The sequence below is a fragment of the Plecotus auritus genome, assembly GCF_963455305.1.
Source record: "Plecotus auritus genome assembly, chromosome: 3".
NCBI lineage: Eukaryota > Metazoa > Chordata > Mammalia > Chiroptera > Vespertilionidae > Plecotus > Plecotus auritus.
In genome coordinates this window covers 19,356,195-19,375,835 of record NC_137772.1, presented here as the reverse complement: position 1 = coordinate 19,375,835, position 19,641 = coordinate 19,356,195, and the positions used below count along the sequence as shown (strand labels likewise).

The window sequence follows — 19,641 nt, the reverse complement described above, 5'->3', positions numbered from 1 at the left end:
CCATTCAGCAATTAAGACTAGGTCAAGGCCTGGTTCCAAAAGGAGATAGCTACCCAGCACCAGTCAGTCCTATGTCCTATGTCTATTAATCCAAATACTTCAAGTTAACTATTTCATTAGCTCTACAATGATCTTTTAAATCTGAATGTCTCTTATTCTAATAGTCTACTGGTTGGGTAGAATTCTTACATAATAATGAGATAATAATCAGAATAATGAAGCTAGTAAGTATATGAGTTGCTTTTACTTACAGATTTCAAGTGAGCAAACTATAAATATAATGAAATGAAAGATGCCCCAAGACACAAAGACAACTTTGGATAATATTTTCCTTCACGTGGACTTATTCATTTAATTTTGCTTTGCTTCCTAAGACATCCTACAAAGCAGACAGAAAAACCCTAAACTTTTTGATGCATAATTTAAAACTGGAAAGATAGTTCTCAAATTTATACATGGGTCTGTGTGCCTGTATTTGAGCAAACTTATATAAGTCTACCTTAATGAATAGTAATTCTTCATATGCAATAAGAATTAACAGAATTGATTTTAAAAAATGATATTTAACCTCTGTGGGTTTTCCAATTTTCTAAAAGTGTCAGGAAGATGCTTAGCCAGATCCATCATCTCCTCAGAGACTGAAGTCAATTGTTTCTTCACATCACTAAGTAGTATTTCTTCCTCTGGAAAAAAGAGTCAATATCAATTTGCAAGCCACAAAGCAAAGATATTTATTTAGTCATTTATTTAAACAGTATTAGGGCTTACATTTTCATTTTCTTTCTTTAAATAAATGGCAACAAAAAGACCTCCTTATCCTGTCTCCAAATCACTTTACTTCCCTTTCAAATTTTACTTTTTAAATTTTAGAATAAATTCAACATGATCTGCATTCATACATATTACAACCCAGTGGTTATCAGCCAGGGCAGAAAGGAAAGATAGAAATGAGAATCTGAACCCATCTGCACTATTTTAAAATCAGAAATTAATATAATACCATGTGGGCTGCTTACTAAATATAGTTTGGTAAAACAAAGCCTTACCCAACAGTCATTCCTTACTGCCCTCCCTTTATCCAGTCATCAACAAAATAAAATGCAAGCTTTTCTAACCACTGATCATCTTCCAAACTCTCATCTTCATTCTATCTGGCACATATTCTCCATTTACACCACAAAATCTGCTCTTATTTCTCAAACTATTCCCAGCTTAGAATTTCTTACTCTTCATTACCAATTCTCTTGTCCTTCAAAAAGTCCAGCCTTTGGAGGAATTTAACATCGTTATTTCTGATTGCTGAAGTTATCTTATGATCTCAAAATCACATCCTCTCATTCATGGAAGATTTTTAGCACCTGGCTCACTGTCTTTCCCTTCACTACCGCTCCTGTGATAATTCCTAGTGATTTCAACATTCACAGAGATGCTCCACCTAAAAGTGTAGCATTTTCAGTTCCTTAATCCCTCCATTTCCAACTATCTTTTCCTCAATGGACCTCAGCCACCCATTCCCACAGTCATCTATAACAATAAAAGCACAATATGCTAATTAGACTGGACATCCTTCCAGATGACCTTCCGGACGAAGTCAGGGCTGCGAGGGAAGCCCGGGTCCCGGGTGCCAGAGGGAAGCCAGTGCTGGCAGCCGGGGGAAGGAAGGCCTACCCTTGCACGAATTTCATGCATTGGACCTCTAGTGACCTTATAACTTCCAATGAAGTCACCACTTCCAAACTTTAATTGTAAGCATGCCACCCTCTGAAGACCAACATGCTCTCTTTCAAAGATGCTTTCCCCATACAACAGTTCTCTCACAGTTTCAGAACCAAATCCACTGACTCTACCTTTTCCTTACCCATTATCCTTCCCACTGCCACTCTTCACCATGTCTTACTTTCCTTGCTTACCCATATTAATCATTCGCTTGTATGGACTCAGCTCTTTTGCTCCTTCACCCCTCCATTGGCATTTACCTGGATCAACCCCTTACTCTAATTAAACCCGGCTTTTTTACCTACTTGATGCCTGGACCCAAGTAGTTGAATATAGATGAAAATAAAACACAACTATGATGACTCACAAATAAAACAAACTATGATGATTCACCTCACTTGGTTTTAAATTCATGACACAGACCTCCCACTCTCAGTAATGACTGTTAATCATTCTACATTTCCCACTTCCCACTCTCAAGATGACTATTTCATATTTCTTTTTTTCCCTCCAGCCTCCAATATCAGCTTGTCACTCCTTTCACTCAGAGAACTCATCTCTTATTTCACTAAGAAAATAGAAACAAGAAGAGAACTATCTCATCTTCCCACCCCCAATCTGCCAGTTAGTCTGTATGAGAATCACTCCTCCCATCTACAGCAAAATTTCTTGAAAGAGTCATCCATACCCACTGTCTGACATTTCCTCCTCCCATTTTCTCCTACACTGACTCCAAGTGACTTTCACCCCCACCAGCACAGCACAGCTGCTTTTGGAAAGGTCACCAATGGCCGCCCACTGCCAAACCTAATAGTTAATTGTAGTTCCTCATCTCCCTCAAACTCTCCAAGGTATTTCCAACAGCTGGTAACTTCTTCCTACGTAAACCGTGTTCTTCCCTCGGCTTCTGAACACACCTCCTACACTTGCTCCATTATTACCGTCCTCTCAGTCCTCTTTGCTGCATTCTCTTCCTCCTGGAGAGAGTCCTCTTTGCTGCCCTTGCTGTCAATACCTGGGCCTCTTCTGTTCTTCACTCCATTCACTCCCTATCTTATCTCACCCAGTTTCACTGTTTATCTACCATCTGTATGATTCCCAAGGTTACATCTCCAAAGTCAACCTTTCCCCTAACTACAGAATCACATTTCCAACTAAGATATCTTCTTAGACATCAAAAAGCATTAAAATTTAGCCTGTCCAAAATGTAAATCTAGATTTTTTTTCTCACCAAAACGTGCTCCTCCCCATAACCTTTCAACTAACTGACCCTTCCCTTCCATTCACTCAGTTAATCCAACCAAAATATCTTGATTGTTCTCCTGGTCTAGACATCTCACCCCTTATGCAGAATTCATTAGCAAATCCTTCACAATATAAACCTTCAAAATATATACGGAACCTACCACTTCTCCTCTCTATTGCTAACAGCCTAATCCAAACAATTATTATCTCTTGCCTAGACTATTACAATAGTCTCCTGACTGACTTCCCTGCCTAAACACTTGCCCTCTTATAGCAGCCAGAAAAAAATCCTTTTAAAATAAAATTTTAATCATGTCATTCTCCTGCTCCAAATCCTGTAAGGGTGTTCCCATCACTTATCACTGTATTTATTTTAATTAATAAAATATGAAGTCAGATTCATAGCCTATAAGGCCCTAAATGATCTATCTGGCTCAAGCTACTTTTCCAGCCTCATTTCCTGCTACAATCACCCTTACTCATTTCACTTCAGTTATACTCACTATTCCTCACACAAGGCAAGCTATCACCCTGAGAGGCTTTGCTCTTTCTTCCCTCTATGCCTGCTATCTCCGACCCTCAAATATCATGTGGCTCCTTTCCTCCCATTTCCGTCAAATGAAGTGAAGGGGCTTGGTCTGTTTCCTTCAGTGAATTTCCCCAGCAACCGAAACGGTGCCTGAGCCATAATAAACATCCAACAAGCATGTTACAGAAACAAATATTCCCTTTCCAAACCAAGCTTCTAAAAAAAAAGTTGTTTTCACCTGTTTCTCCCATTCCTTAGATCTAACTCGTCTTCTGTTCATGTTAATATGATTTCCACACACACCATTCCAATACTCCACTAAGGTTATCCCACCTTCATGTACCAAAACCTATGGACCCTTTTCCATTTTAATGGTACATGCCCTAAATGACCACTTTCTCATCGAAATACTCTTTTGTCACTCACTACACCAAAGCTGCTGTAGTAAAAGGTTACAAAAATTGCCATGTTGCCAAATCTAATTATTAAGTCCCCAGTTTCTCAAACTTTCAGCAGAATTTAAAACAGTTGATAACATCCTCCTACTTAAAACATGTTCTGCACTTCGCCTTCTGCACACCACACCTCCTAATTTCCTTCTATGCCTATGGCTACTCCTCTCAAGTCCCCTCCTCCATGCGAATGTTAAATACTGAGAGTTTCTCAAGCTTCTTAGACCCAATTCTTTTCTTTTTTAATCTATAATAATAAAAGGGTAATATGCTAATTAGACTGGACATCATTCCGGATGTCCTTCCTGACGAAGCCAGGGCCACAGGGAAGCCAGTCCGAGCCCGGGTGCCTGCGGGCAGCCTGGGGGAAGCCAGCCCGGGTCCTTGGTGCCTGCTAGCGGGCAGAGGAGGGAAGCCCGGGACCCGGGGGGAAGCCAGTGGTGGCAGCCGGGGGAAGGAAGGCCTACTCTTGCACGAATTTTCGTGCATTGGGCCTCTCTCTATATATATATTTTATTGATTTCAGAGAGGAAGGGAGAGAGATAGGTAGAAACATCAATGATGAGAATCATTGATTGGCTGCCCCCTGCATGCCCCTACTTGAGGGGATCAAGCCCGCAACCTGGGTATGTGCCTTGGCCGGAATCGAACTTGGGACCCTTTAGTCCAAAGGCCGATGGTCTCTCCCCTGAGCCAAACCGGCTAGGTCTTAGACCCAGTTCTTTATCTCCAACTCCCAATTCTTTATTTTTAACTCAAACTGTCTTCCAAGTTACAGGCTGTATATCTAAGTGTCTATTGGCTACTTACATTTGCTATCACACAGGCTTCCTTCATTTAATATACATAATATCAACTGTATGACACCTCATCCCCAAATACTACTCCAACTCTTCAATGCTCTTCATCCCTGTTGCTCATGCCAAGAACACAGAAGTGATCCTTGACACATGGCTCTCAACTTTAACATCAAATTCTGTTGAGTCTACTGCTCTGTTAAATCTACTCTGAATCAATCCACTTCTCTCCATCCTCAATACAAGCAACCAAGTCAGGTCACCATCACCTCTCACTTGGATTACTGGCATAGCCTCCTAATAGGTCTTCTTCCCACTGGGACCCCTGCCTCCTACAATCCATTTTCTGCTCTACAGCCCAAGTTATTATTTAATGTAATTCATGTCACTCTGCGGTTTAAAACCCTCCATAACTCTTAAGAGGAAATGTAAACTCCTTAACATGACTTATGTGCTTTTCTTTTTCTGCCTCTGCTTCAATCCTTACCCTGTCATATTCAATAGTTCATCACACTGCACTACTTTCAATTGCCCATAGATACCATGATTTCTCTTTACCTCTGAAACTTTGCACCTGTTACCTCCTGTGTCTATACCATTTTTCCTCCGCCTTTCAGCTAGCTAACTCGTGCTCATAGGTCTTGCCTTAAATATCACTTTAACCAGAAAATATTCTCTAATACCTCCAAATATGCACTGGAAGCCTCTCCGATGTGCTAACCATAGCACCTTGTTTTCCCACATCAAAGGACTCATCTAACCACATTGCAACTACCTTTTTAATTTATCTTTATCTCCCACAAAACGGGCGGCTATCCTTTCAGGGAACAGATTCACACTCCTGTATCCCCATATAGTAAAGCCACAAAGCCCCAACTATAGCAGCCTAATAAGCAGCAATGCTACAGAGTGAAAGCAGGAAGTCCTGCTTTGCCACAGTAACATGCTGGAAACCCCAAGCCTTGGCCAAATAGTTGTTAAACTAACATCAAAACTGCTCAGTATTCAAGAAGTTGTAATAATACAAAACACTTTGCACAGGTGTGAATATTGTCTTTTTTGAGCCAAACCTCACAAAAGAGCAAAGTCAAATTTTTTATTTTTAGATCATAACATACCTTTATTTATGGAAAACAATTGCACAGCATCACCCAAAACTTGTAATTTTTGATAAATGATGAGACCAGCCTATGGAAAACAGAAAAATGAAAAGAGCATACTAACGATCACCAAAATTATGACCCATCTTCACAAAAAATCCAAAACAATGATTCCCAAAGCACCCAAAAAGCTAAATTCAACCCATTATGTTATGCAAAAATATAAATGTCTTCGTTTATTCACCACAACAATTATGAGAATGGAGAAAGTAAGCAGTCTATGCTTTAAAATAAAAGTTTAAGTCTCATGTTTTAACATCTAATATCACAAGCAGGTATCTAACCAAATAACTCAGAAATGGAATTTAATAAAATACACTCGAGTAAGAGAATTATGTTTTGATTACAGATATCCATTACGCCTATTTCATTAAATCAGCTGAGAGTGTTAATAGGTGTAAAAAACAATCCTTCTGGCTACTGTTGATAGGAACAATCAAGTCATACTGGTTTTTCATAAATAAAAATGCTACAGAATTTGAGCTAGTTCTCAACAAGTTTTATGATTTTTTTTAACAGAACATAAAGGACAATTATCAACCTATTTTCCAACAAAACTGAATTTTTTTGTTTATAAATAAAGTTTCTATTCCTAAAAAATAGACACAAAAAAAGGGGGGGAAACAAGATATTCATCTACAAAATGGAAGTATGAATTAGGGAAAAAGAAATTCACTGAGACGTAAAATATGCTTCTTAGAAAAAAAAATACTGAAAATGCTATATATAAAGATAAGCCCAGATTTCACTACGTACGAATATATAAATATGAAAATGCATCTGACTAACAGCAATAAAAACTAAATCTGGAGGCAATTTTTCTAAATTTACCACATTTTAAATATAAATATATGAAATAAGGCCAGCTTCCATATAGAAACAGTCTTGTAATTATTTTTATTCTGAAGACACTTATAAATCAAACATATCATCAATAACATTTGTGCATACTCAGTCCCAGCTTATTCGCCTTTCATGTTTTCAGAGAACTCACATTTTTTACATACAGATTGGACATTATTTTGGCTTCATGACAATAAACATAACTAGCATTGAACAATCTGCTGATGGGTACTTGTTAATTAATATTGAGACTTAACAGTTTCACTGAATGCCTTCCTAACATTTTTAATGCCAAACTGATTTAAAATATCTTAGTTGAGTTTGTGCCACTACCACAACAAAATTTTTCTAAAGTAAATTATTTTAGGTTTCAAATATACATCATAGTCTAAAGATCTTTGGTACGTACATAAGCATCAGTAGCTGCATACAGTTTCTGGACCTCAGTGAGAGGATAATTTTTCCAATTGCTACAGCGGATAGACTTGTCTTTAAGAAGCTGTTTACCGAAGAGGTGTTTAACCAAACCATTGAGGCTCCAGGTCTCCATACTTCTTAGCTAGAAATAATGAACAACCAACATAGCAAAAATTACTCCCTTCTATTTTCATATATTCCTAAATACCATCAAATGACCATGCTATATATAAAGCTGGAAATATTATACCAAAATATAAAGCATAGATAGTCTTCAATTTTCTGTCATTAAAAACTTCATTTGCAGCCTACATTATAAGAATTTAATTCTGGAATTTCCCCAATATAGTTATTAAAATTCTTAGACTGTAAAACTATTGTTCATGGAAAAAAATTGAATAGACTGGTACGCTTTCTACTTCCCAGCCAAATGAATACTTGGCTAAATATGAGAATTTAACCTAATGACTACATTAATAAAATATGTGAAATATGGGTGATGGAATTGATGGTCAAAGTTCTATTGAAGGTAAGAGCATCCTACCACCAGAGCTGCATTAGCCTCTTCCTTTAGAAAAACAAACGGTACTGGGTATTGATATAAATGGATTAACAAAATAAACTTAAAATACAGTATTTAAATTTGAAAATATGTGAAACAGTACTCATATGGGGGAGGTACTTACTTAAAGAAACTATTTGCTAAGGCAACAGGTTAGAACTGAAGGCTCTCATTATGAAACACTCATTTGGGACTTCTTTATTACAAAACGATACAGCTTAAATTATTTTTTCAAAAAGTCTAACATTCAGATAGAAGCGACATTATATGAAACACAAATTTATCTTGTTTGTGAAAATAATATATGTATTATCACTACCTTTTCATTGGCAAAATCTGTTAGCTCCACAAAACTCTTCAATTTGATGTCAAAGTCGCGTAGAAGTTTCCACTGATCTCCTTCAATTCCAACACCGACCTTTTTAATTGCTTCATTTTCAAGCAACATTTTTAATCCCTGAGGAAAAACTGTAACATTTTATTATCATTTTCATAGGTTCTATTAGGTACGATGGATTTATTTTCTACTTCTGACACATTATATTTTTATATTTGTATTTATGTTCATGTTAAGTCAAAATTCAGAAATACATTCACCTGAGTATTTCCTTTTTTACCTAAAGCAAAAAGCCCTGATTGATGACAAGAAAAACAACTAGTTTGAATGCTACCTCTGCTAACACTAATGGTATATTTCTGATCATTTGCCCCTCTAAACTCCAGTTCTTTACTCTCTAAGTAGGAATAATATCAATGTCTGAAAGAGATGTGGAAATTAACCAGGGATATGAGTGAAACAGGTGGAACATAAATACTTAAATAAAGTGCCAGCTAATTCAAGAGCTTAATTTTATAGGGAAAATGTTAACATAATATAATTATCTACAACATAAAAAAATGAAACAAAGAGAAAAGATACCAACCTGACATAGAGGAAATATGAAACAAGTAACATTTGCTCTCTGACACACACAACTGAATTAGTGCAACTCTGCTCAGTTTCCCTTTACTGTATATTGGTGGCCATTCCATGTCGAATCCTACCACATCTCCATCAGACAGACTCATGCTACAGGGGAAAATAGTGCAAATTAGTTATGTTAAAATGTCAACTGCTGCATAACTAAAGATGATATTCAAAAAGTTAAAAGATAAGCCACAGGTGGTAGAAGATATCTATGATACTACAACTGCTAGTGAATAGCCAGAAAATATGAACAAGTCCTTGAAAAGTTACACAAAAAACTCACACAAATAATCCAGTAAAAAAAGGAGAAAAACATGAACAATCAATTCCAAAAAGGAAGTCCAAATGGCCAATAAAACCAAATAAACCTGTGAAGACATGAATCTGACTAGAAATCACAGCAATGCAAATGAAATCTATACAATATCACGGCTATCTGACCAGCAAAAGTTAAAGCCGCACAACATCAAGCTCTGAGAAGGATATCTACCAGTGGGACCACTCATATACTGGTGAAGGTTTAACTTGACAATCTCTAGCTAAAGATGTATAAACACTATCACCTGGCAAGTTTTCTCATAAGTATATGAAACTCTATGTGCACAACCAGACAGAAATGTCTAAGGATGTTCATTACAATACTGTTACTACTGATAAAAATGGAAACAAACTACATTTCCATCAACAAAAGAATGGAAAAACTGTGGCATAATGAAATAATAAAATATTAAATAAAGTTTAAAATAGAACTATATATACCAAAAAATCTCAACAACATAAAATATTGAGTGAAAAGGACAAGTAGCCAAAATATACATATAAAGTGAGAGCATTTTTTAAAGTTTTGAAATAGGCATACACTATATGATATTTTGAAGTATAAGATTATGAATATTATAGAAAACATGTGAGGGAATGATAAACATTGACCTCATGACTGAAGTTACCTCAGTGGGCTGTGGAGGGGAGAATCAGAAAGGACATACAGGGGGCTTCAGCAATATTTTATTCCATTTCTTAATAAAGATTTGAAGAAAATGAATATTAAGATTTGATAAAGCTAGGTGGGATATATAAGTAGTGCTTATATTATTATCTATTACTGTTTATATTTGCCTATTTCACAATTTTTTTAAATTAAAAATGCATTTTAAAAACAAATTTCAACGCAATTTCTGCTTTGGGTCAAGATGGAATAACAGTGATCAGACATACCTTTCTTCCCTGAGCAAATAAAAAACTGGACAAAATAGCCCAGCCAGTATGGCTCATTGGTTGAGCATCAACCTATGAACCAGGAGGCCATGGTTCAATTCCTAGTCAGGGCACATGCCTGGGTTGGGGGCTCAATCCCCAGTCGGGGGTGTGCAGGAGGCAGTGGATCAATGATTCTCTTTCATCATTGATGTTTCTATCTTTCTCTCCCTCTCCCTTCCTCTTTCTGAAGTCAATAATTTAAAAATAAATCTACAATAATAAATTTACTTAATTTATTATTATATGCAAATTAAACCGGACGTCCTTCCGGACAAAGCTGGGGCTGTGAGGGAAGCCCAGGTCCCGGGTGCCTACCGGAGGCTAGAGGGAAACCTGGGTCCCAGGTGCCACAGGGAAGGAAGCGGTGCCAATAGCCGGTGGAAGAAAGGCCTACTCTTGCACAAATTTTGTGCATCAGGCCTCTAGTAAATAAATAAAATTGGACAAAACATATAAACAATAGTTTTCAGAACTTGTCAATAGGCAGTACAGGACTGTGCTCTCTCAGAGAAGGGAAATAAAGGTTTGCCCTACTGCCGCCCCAGCTGTCTGCCTGGAACACTTTCCAGACAGCAAGAAGGGAGAAGATCCAAAGCAGAGCACTGAGTTGGGGAGACAGGGTCAGGGCCAGAGAGGTTGAGGCAGGGGGAAGTTGTGGGTGGAGTTCTAGAGAGGAGGAAACAAGGCGGGTAAGGACATTCGAGAACAGAGTAAAACTACGAGGCTGGACAAAGAACAATCAGTGAAAGTAAGCTTAACAATCCCTAGGGCTTCCATAGAAATAAGAGGCATTCAAGTTCGGAAAAGTCAGAGTAGGGTTTCTTGCTGATCACCTGGAGCATTCAGCAAAGACACCAGAAGGCTCACACCTTATTACATGGCTAAATTACCCCCAAAGTAAAAGCTAATGTAGAAACCTACCGGGGCAAAGCTTAAAAGTAAGCCTCAAAATGTAAAGCTGATACTGCCCATCAGAGCAAAGCTCCTTTCTTTGAAGGAAAACAACAAAATCTAGCATTCAACAAGATAAAAATCACAATGTCCAATCAAAAATCCCCAGCCATGAGAATAAACAGAAAAATGTGACACATAAACCAGTATAAAAATCACTTAATAGAAAAAAACATACAGACAAGGACATTAAATGGTTATTATAAATATGCAGACTATGTTCAAAGATTTAAAAGAAAACATAATGTCTGGCCAGTGTGGCTCAGTGGTTGAACATCCATCTATGAACCAGGAGGTCAAGGCTCGATTCCCAGTCAGGGCATATGCCTGGATTGTGCACTCGATCCCCAGTGTGGGGCGTATAGGAGGCAGCCAATAGATGATTCTCTCTCATCATTGATGTTTCTCTCTCTCTCTCCCTCTCCCTTCCTCTCTGAAATGAATAAAAATATATTTTAAAAAAAGAAAAAGAAAACATGAATATGATGAGAGCCAAAATGGAACATATTTTAAAGTATATAAGTTCTACAGAGGAAAATACAATAAAAATTCACAGGATGGGATAACAGGTCAGACACTACAGAACAAAGTAAGTGCATTTGCAGTCATGGTAAAAGAGACTATATACATACTGAAACACAGAGAGAGAAAGAAAAACAACAACAACAAAAAAGACTGAAAGGAAAGAGAGCCTCAGGACCAATGACATAGTATCAAGGTATCTAACTTGTGTGTATAGAGAGTGCCACAAGGAGAAAAAGAGTAACAGGATAAAAGAAAAAAACATTTGAAGAAAAGTTTCAAATCTGATAAAACTATAAACAGATCCAGAAAGTTCAAGGAAACTGTAGTGGAAGTGAGGACAACTGAATGCTATTCCTAGACTACATCTACCACCAGAAAACCATTAATAAGTAGCTTACCTCTGCTTCTTTTAACCCAATGTAAAATAGTTTAAAACAAAACAGATATAACAACTTCAAAAAAGACCTGAATCAATTCCCTACTACTACTCCTTGTAAAATAGTTAAAGAGCTTTAAATTGAATTATTGCAGAGTCTTATTTTAACAAGACAATTTTTTAAACTATTAACAGTCATTCCAAATGTTATTTTAAGGACCATTTGCTGTAATTGTTGTTAACTAAATTCAACAGAACCAATCACAACCATTATTAATACTCCTATGTTGGTATCCTATCTAATAAAAGAGTAATATGCAAATTGACCATCACTCCAACACACAAGATGGCTGCCCCATGTGGTCAAAGATGGCTGCCCCCATGTGGACACAAGATGGCCACCACAAGATGGCCAGCAGGGGAGGGCAGCTGGGAGGGACCAGGCCTGCAAGGGAGGGCAGTTGGGGGGGCGATCAAGCCTGCAGGGGAGGGCAGTTAGGGGTGACCAGGCCTCCAGGGAAGGGCAGTTGGGGGGGACCCAGGCCTGCAGGGGAGGGCAGTTAGGGGCAATCAGGCTGGCAGGGGAGCAGTTAGGCATCAATCAGGCTGGCAGGGCAGTGGTTAGGGGGTGATCAGGATGGCAGGCAGAAGCGGTTAGGGGCAATCAGGAAGGCAGGCAGGCAAGCAGTTGGGAGCCAGCAGTTCTGGATTGTGAGAGGGATGTCCGACTGCCCGTTTAGGCCCGATCCCGGTAGGATCGGGCCTAAACGGGCAGTCGGACATCCCTCTAGGGGTCCCAGATTGGAGAGGGTGCAGGCTGGGCTGAGGGACACCTGCCCCCCCCCCCCCCGTGCACAAATTTCATGCACCGGGCCTCTAGTCCTATATAATAAAAGGCTAATGTGCAAATCGACTGAACAGTGGAATGACTGGTTGCTATGACATGCACTGACCACCAGGGGGCAGACACTCAATGCAGGAGCTGCCCCCTGGTGGTCAGTGTGTTCCCACAGGGGGAACACTGCTCAGCCAGAGCCGTGGCAGCGCTAAAGATGTCCGACTGATGGCTTTGGCCCACTCCCCGTGGGAAGTGGGCCTAAGCCGTCAGTCAGACATCCCCCAAGGGCTCACGGACTAGGAGAGGGAGCAGGCTGGGCTGAGGAACCTTACCCCCCCACCCCAAGTGCACAAATTTCGTGCACCGGGCCTCTAGTTTTAATAAAATATAAAGAGGCACTTGGAGTTTGAATAATTATTGCATTTCTTTCCTTAGTTAGTGAGATAAACATAATATATTCAGTAGTTCTATCTTAAGTGTTGAAAGTAAAATAATTAGCTAAAATAGTAAAAAGGCTTATGAATGAACAAACAGGCAAACAAGTAATTTAATTCAGTCATTTTAAGTTTTTACTTAAAAAAGAGTTAAAACTGCCCTAACTGGTTTGGCTCAGTGGATAGAGCATCAGCCTGCGGACTGAAGGGTCCCAGGTTCGATTCCGGTCAAGGGCATGTGCCTTGGTTGCAGGCACATTCCCCGTAGGGGGTGTGCAAGAGGCAGCTGATCGAGGTTTCTCTCTCATCAACGTTTCTAACTCTCTATCCCTCTCCCTTTCTCTCTGTAAAAAATATATTTATAAAAAAGAATTAAAACTTATCAGTGATATTCTACAGGTATAAATAATTATCCATAGAAACCACCTCAACTGCAAAACTCAATATACTCCAAATATTATATTAGTAATCTTCTAAGGTCCAAATTCCAATGAAACTAGGAAATTCAAGTCTCTTACCTAATATCTTCTGATAGGAAAGAACAATCACTAGGTTCATAACTGTATACAATGGATCCAGTGAATTCCAAGTACGGGAGGTCATCTTCAAAAACACTCTTCTGAACAGATGCCTTGAGTTAAACAAAATACCAAAAAGGCGCAAATGAAGTTCACATTAAATAATAAATGTTCATTGAAATAATAAAGTTCCCTGAAACATTCAAATTATAGTTCTAAGTTTTAATAAGTAATACTTTACAGCCTAATGAAGTAATAAAGACAATGTAACAAAGATAAAGCCATCCACTGTAAAGTTATTTTTCTAGCAAGTGTATTTGCAAACTTCTAATACTATTTCCATAAAAACATTTATTTTATTGATTTTTTCTGTAATTTTATTAGTACTAGAGGTCCAGTGCACGAATTCGTGCACCAGTGGGGGGGGGGGTCCCTCGGCCTGGCCAGCTATTGGGGCTGATCAGGGCTGTCTTACCCAGTCCCAATCAGGCCAATGGGCGCCGGCCATCTGGGGATGGACTGTGGGAGGGCTCCAGGGCATGTCTGGCCCTCTTGTCCAGCAGCAAGCTAACCTACTGGTCAGAGCATCTGCCCCCTGGTGGTCAGTGTGCATCATAGCGACTGGTCAAGCAGTCGACCAAACGGTCAACACTTAGCATATTTTATTATATAGGATTCTAGATGTAATAATGCTGCCATAAAATGCTAAAGACTGGTTGGTTGTGTCTTAAACGTATGAGGACCTAAATTTGCTCAACCATAAAAATTCAGCAAAGTAAATACTGTCTAAATTATATGAATTGCAACAAACTAGTAAGGTCAACCATGCAAACTAGATTTGAAAAAAAAAAAAGGGAAAAGTACAGAGTAAGAATTCTCATTTTGTAAACCCAAGCAAAAGGTAATCCCATTCACTCATTCAATGACTAGATTCTTGTTCATTTACACAATAGCTACTCTAACTTAAATAATGACCTGAAGTTTAAAAAAGGACTGACTGACTCACTTTACAGCCAGGTTTACATAAATTTCCCGTCTGAAGGAAAAACTGATGAACTGCATACCTTTCCTTCTTCTACAGCACACCTCTTATTCTGCATAGACATCCATTCAGGAAGTTTCCGCTGCTGTAGAGTTTCCAGTTGTTTTTCATTCATCTTTAAAAGGTTTTGTTGCAAAATCTGAAAAACAATTACTCTGTGAATAAATAAATACCATCTTGGAAGAACACTCAGAGAGAGGCCTGTCGCTACACTAAAGAACCAAACAACACATACGTAGAGTCAGTTATAGCATCTGGGCCCAAATAAAATAAAAAAAGAAAAAAAGAAACAGATTCAATATGTCAGATCTAATAACTATACATTTGGCATTTCTTCTTTTTAAAATAAGTGAGCCGGTTTAACTGACTTCTTAAAGTTCTAGCAATTTCAAAATGTTATTCTATGATTTTGATCCTTTCAAAGTATAATCTTTATCTCATTAACAATGAGAATCCTTGGATGTATAAATTGCTATAAATTTTTTGACTTCTTTAATTTTCTTATCAACTGACCTAAGACCTAAATAAACTCAGCAAACAGTTTTGTTCACAAGTCTACTTGAAAAGGAATTCTGAGACAAATAACAGCTTTTCTATATTAAGGTGTTTTCTTTTCTTTTTTTCTTTTTTTCTTATGCTCTTGCCCTAGCAAGTGAACAAGTTTCCCTAAGAATAAGAGTTCCCTAAAGGATATTTTTTAAAAACCTGTTACTAGCCTTGAGGGATCTCCTCAATGTGAGTGGAACTTCAAGAATGGTTACAGAAAACAATGAATAAGAGAACCATACATATTCACTTTGTTAAAGGTAAAATGGATCCATGAGGTCATGTGACTTATACTAAATTGAAGCAGCCTTTAATTCTTTTTTTTCTTTTTTTTTTTTAAATATATTTTATTGATATTTCACAGAGAGGAAGGGAGAGGGATAGAGAGCTAGAAACATCAATGAGAGAGAAACATCGATCAGCTGCCTCCCGCACACCTCCCACTGAGGATGTGCCCGCAACCAAGGCACATGCCCTTTGACCGGAATCGAACCCGGGACCCCTCAGTCCACAGGCCAACGCTCTATCCACTGAGCCAAACCAGTTTCGGCGCAGCCTTTAATTCTTAATAAAATTTTTCAAGTTCCAACCATTTCAAGTTTCTATTAAAGGGGCAGCAGCTTTGAACATACACCTACCAATTATTCTGATGAAATATGCGATTGATTTGAAATAAAACAACTAGTATTTTTTAGGGATATGTATTATTTAGGGATAGCCTGTCATCCCTATTGATGTTTAGCATTATAAACTCTGAAGAAATTAAACAATATCCAACAAGTATCCATTTTAATTGCTCATTTTCCTAAGCATAAACCCCAAAACTGAGAATACTGAAAATTTATGGAAGGAAAATTTTAAAGATTACTTTAGCAAAATTTTCCATATAGAACAAATTCTACCACTCTCATGCATTGGGAGGGAAAGGGTTAATAGCAGGCTCGTAGCTCACACTCCCTACAAGGCAAAGAAGGAATAAAAGACCTCAACCAGCCCAGGCATGTTAGAGCATGATCCTGATAAGCCAAGGTTGCAGTTAGATTTCAGGTCAGAACATATATAAAAATCAACCAGTGAATGCATAAATAAGTGAAATAGTAAATCGATGTCTGTCTCTTTCTCTCTCTCTCTCTCTCTCTCTCTCTCTCTCTCTTTCTCTTTCTCTCTCACTCTCTCCTTCCTTCCCTCCTTCCCTCCTCCATCTCCTCCCTCCCTCCCTCCCTCATTCCTACTCTAAAAATCAATGGAAAAAAATATCCTTGGGTTTGGATTAACAACAACAAAAACAAAAAAACAAAAAACACAGGAGATCCCAAAACCTAAATAACTTCCTTTGTGCAATTTTTTGCACACATTGCTCAGAACTGTTATTACAAAATCATAACATGTCCTAATGCATAATAAAATTTTTAGAATCTGTGTCTAACCACTGGGGTTCCTCCAAAAAAAGAAATATTCCATCTGTACTTGGTGCTTGCCTGTATTCTTTGCATCATTAGCAAAGTTTGGTATTGGGTAAAATCTATGATTCACTGAATCAGAACTGACAACTCACGTCTTGGGTGTTACCACATGCATTATATGTAATAAGATAAAATACGTAAAAATGTATATGCTTTATTCACTGCAAAGCATTATACAAATCTTAGTGGTTATTCTTGAGTTTATATTTGCCACAAATGAAAACCCTTGACAGGAGAATCAAAAGTTGGTCCTCAAGTGTGTGTTTTGTGTGTGTGTGCATATGTGGTCTGTTCTTAATCTTAAAATATATTTTATAAAACTGGAAAACAAATTTTTGCTACACAGAGTAGATCATTTGCAAAACTGCCAGAAAATTGAGATTTCTGCAAATAATATACAACGCTATAAAAACAAACTATAAAATCTTGGAATTCTGTAATTAATTAATTCACACTGCCAAAACAAAAATAAACTTCAATAACTCTTCCCTGTAGCCATTTACAATGCTAAAATCATTTTAATTCTAAATGTCTAATTTTTAGATGCTTCCAGGCAAAAAATTGAAAATAAACTTCTGTACAAATCTAACATCTTTGTCAAGTTTACTTAGATCTTGGGACAGATAAAAGGCAAAAAGAAAATTAAAGCCATAGAATAATTTGCAGTAAGGAAATTCTTCAACATACATGAGTGTTTTAATCATTGATCAGATAAAGATTTTTCTTGGAAGGGCTAAGTCACTGAATAATAGAATTTTTATTTATATACTTAGCTGTTACATTGTTGAGTATGAACTTTGACACATCTTTTTCTAAAATCAATTCTTATCATTCCATAATACTTCACACTGTACCATTAAAGGATCTTAAATTCCTCTTTGAAGTAAATAAAGTGTTTTGATTTGCTTTGGTCTTTTCTGGAATCATCTTGCCTATCCATCTAACACAATCTGCCACTTTTCAACCTTTATCACTTTTTTAAAGACTGTCTTTAAACTACACCTAGAATTTTTGTCATTTTTGTCATTTTTTTTTTTTTTTTGAATAGCCCAATTTGAACATGTCTCTTTTAATGGAGAAATTCATCTCATTCACAGTTAGTGTAAGAACTTGAGTTTCCCCTTTCATCTTACTTTGATTAGTATTCACCTTACTTTCTTCAGTTTCCTCTTATTCTTTTCTATTTTTTTCCTGACTGGATGAAATTATCATTCATACTTTTTTTCCCATTGTCAGTGTTAAAATTTCACTTTTTCCATCCTGCTATTACTGTACTATCTCAACAAAATAATAAAACTAAATCCCTTCCCCACCGAGACCCTACATTTGCACCGTCTCTCTCTACCCAGCAAGGCAAAACTCTTAAAATGTTTTCACTTCCTCACCCTATTAACTGTTCTTTGCTGATGTGTGGCTAGTTTTCTTAATATTGTTCTTATAATTTAAGAATCCTTACTATTTTCTAAGCACTTATGTTATAAATCTCACCATCCATTTAGGTATAAATGGATGTGTAAATTTAAATACATACCTCAATGTACTAATATATATTGCTTACTATACATACTAGTTTCCTCTTCCCTTTATCCTGCCCTTTCTTGAATATCTCTTCTGACTCAATTGTTCGATTAGCAGACTTTTTCAATTATTTTCTTCAGATGAAATATGTAAGTAATAAACTCTGATCCCTGCATATGTAAAAATGTATTTTTTCAAATAGGAGAATGATGCATTAGCTCAATGTAGCAGTCTTTCAGTTGTTTGTGAATGTTTTCTTAACATCTTCTACCTTTTAATGTTGAAGTAAGAAGTCCACTGTTACCCCGGCTGGGTGGTTTGGTTGGTTGGAGCATCGTCCCAAACACCAAAAAAAAGTTGCAGGTTCAATTCCTGGTCAGGGCATACACCTAGGTTGCAGGTTCGATCCCCAGTCTGGGCGCATATGGGAGGCAGCCTATCAATGTTTCTCCCTAGCATCAATGCTTCTCCCTCCCCCCGCCCCACCTCTCCCTTCTTCTCTCTAAAATCAATAAAAAACATATCCTCAGGTGAAGATTAAAAATAAGTCCATTGTTTTTCTGATGCTTTTTTCAGTTGTGAGTAATCTCTTCTTTCCATCTGGGAGCTGGAAAGACTCTCAAGGATTTCTGTTTTAAAGTTCTTAAGTCTATTCTCCTTGGGATCAGTGGGTCCTTGGGAAGAACTCCTTGCAAAATCTTTTCTTAAGATCAGAAAAGTTTCCCCTTACTATGGATTGAACCGTATCCCTCCCCCCAAAAAAGGTATGTTGGAGTTCTAAACCTCAGTATCTCAGAATGTGATTTAATCTGTAGAGCCTTTATAGAGGTAATCAAATTTAAATGAAGTCATTAGAGTGGTTTCTAATTCAAAATGAGTGGTATCCTTATAAAAAGGAAATTTGGACACAGAGACAGACATGCATAGAGGGAAGATGATGTGAAAAAAGACATGGAGGAGACAGTCAACTACAAGCCATGGAAAGAAAGGCTGAAATAGATCCTTCCCTCACAGTCCTCAGAAAGAACCAACTCTACCAACAACTCCAAAACTGTGAGACAATCAATTTCTAAGTCACCCAGTTTGTGGTAATTATGGCAGCTGTAGCAAACTACCCCTATTATTAAGTTAATCAACTGCCATATCTATTCTTTTATTTCCGTCTACAGCTTTTACTCACATGCTAGTGAATTTTTCCCTGCATAAATTTCTTCTCCTAGTCCCTATTTTTTCCTTCCTGACTACCACCTCTTTAATTTTGTTCTGTATTTTAAGATACTTCTTGCACTTAATTTGCAAGATGTTAATTTCACTCTCGACAGTGACACTCCTCTTTCAGTTGTCAACAGAATTTTTATAATGTTAAGATCTTGACTGTTCTAGAAAGTTTCTTTGTCCTCTAGTTGAGACTCCCTAAATGTGCTTATTATTTCTTTCTTTTGCAAAAACTATAATCTAAATAGTTCAAAGAACTGTCTGAGCCCC

General features: G+C 37.5%; 1 protein-coding gene across 2 annotated transcripts in view; it reads right to left on the bottom strand.

Annotated features, from left to right (window-relative positions):
* Positions 1–19,641, bottom strand: part of WRN (WRN RecQ like helicase) — a 125,753-nt gene that overhangs the window by 89,156 nt on the left and 16,956 nt on the right. For both annotated transcript variants that reach the window (XM_080660885.1, XM_080660886.1), the window contains exons 2-8: positions 14,652–14,768; positions 13,588–13,700; positions 8,645–8,790; positions 8,041–8,189; positions 7,152–7,301; positions 5,858–5,927; positions 569–683 (exon numbers count right to left, since the gene is read on the bottom strand). In XM_080660885.1, the coding sequence (XP_080517011.1) occupies positions 569–683; positions 5,858–5,927; positions 7,152–7,301; positions 8,041–8,189; positions 8,645–8,790; positions 13,588–13,700; positions 14,652–14,744 (836 nt within the window). In that variant the 5' untranslated portion in view covers positions 14,745–14,768. The remainder of the gene's footprint in view (positions 1–568; positions 684–5,857; positions 5,928–7,151; positions 7,302–8,040; positions 8,190–8,644; positions 8,791–13,587; positions 13,701–14,651; positions 14,769–19,641) is intronic.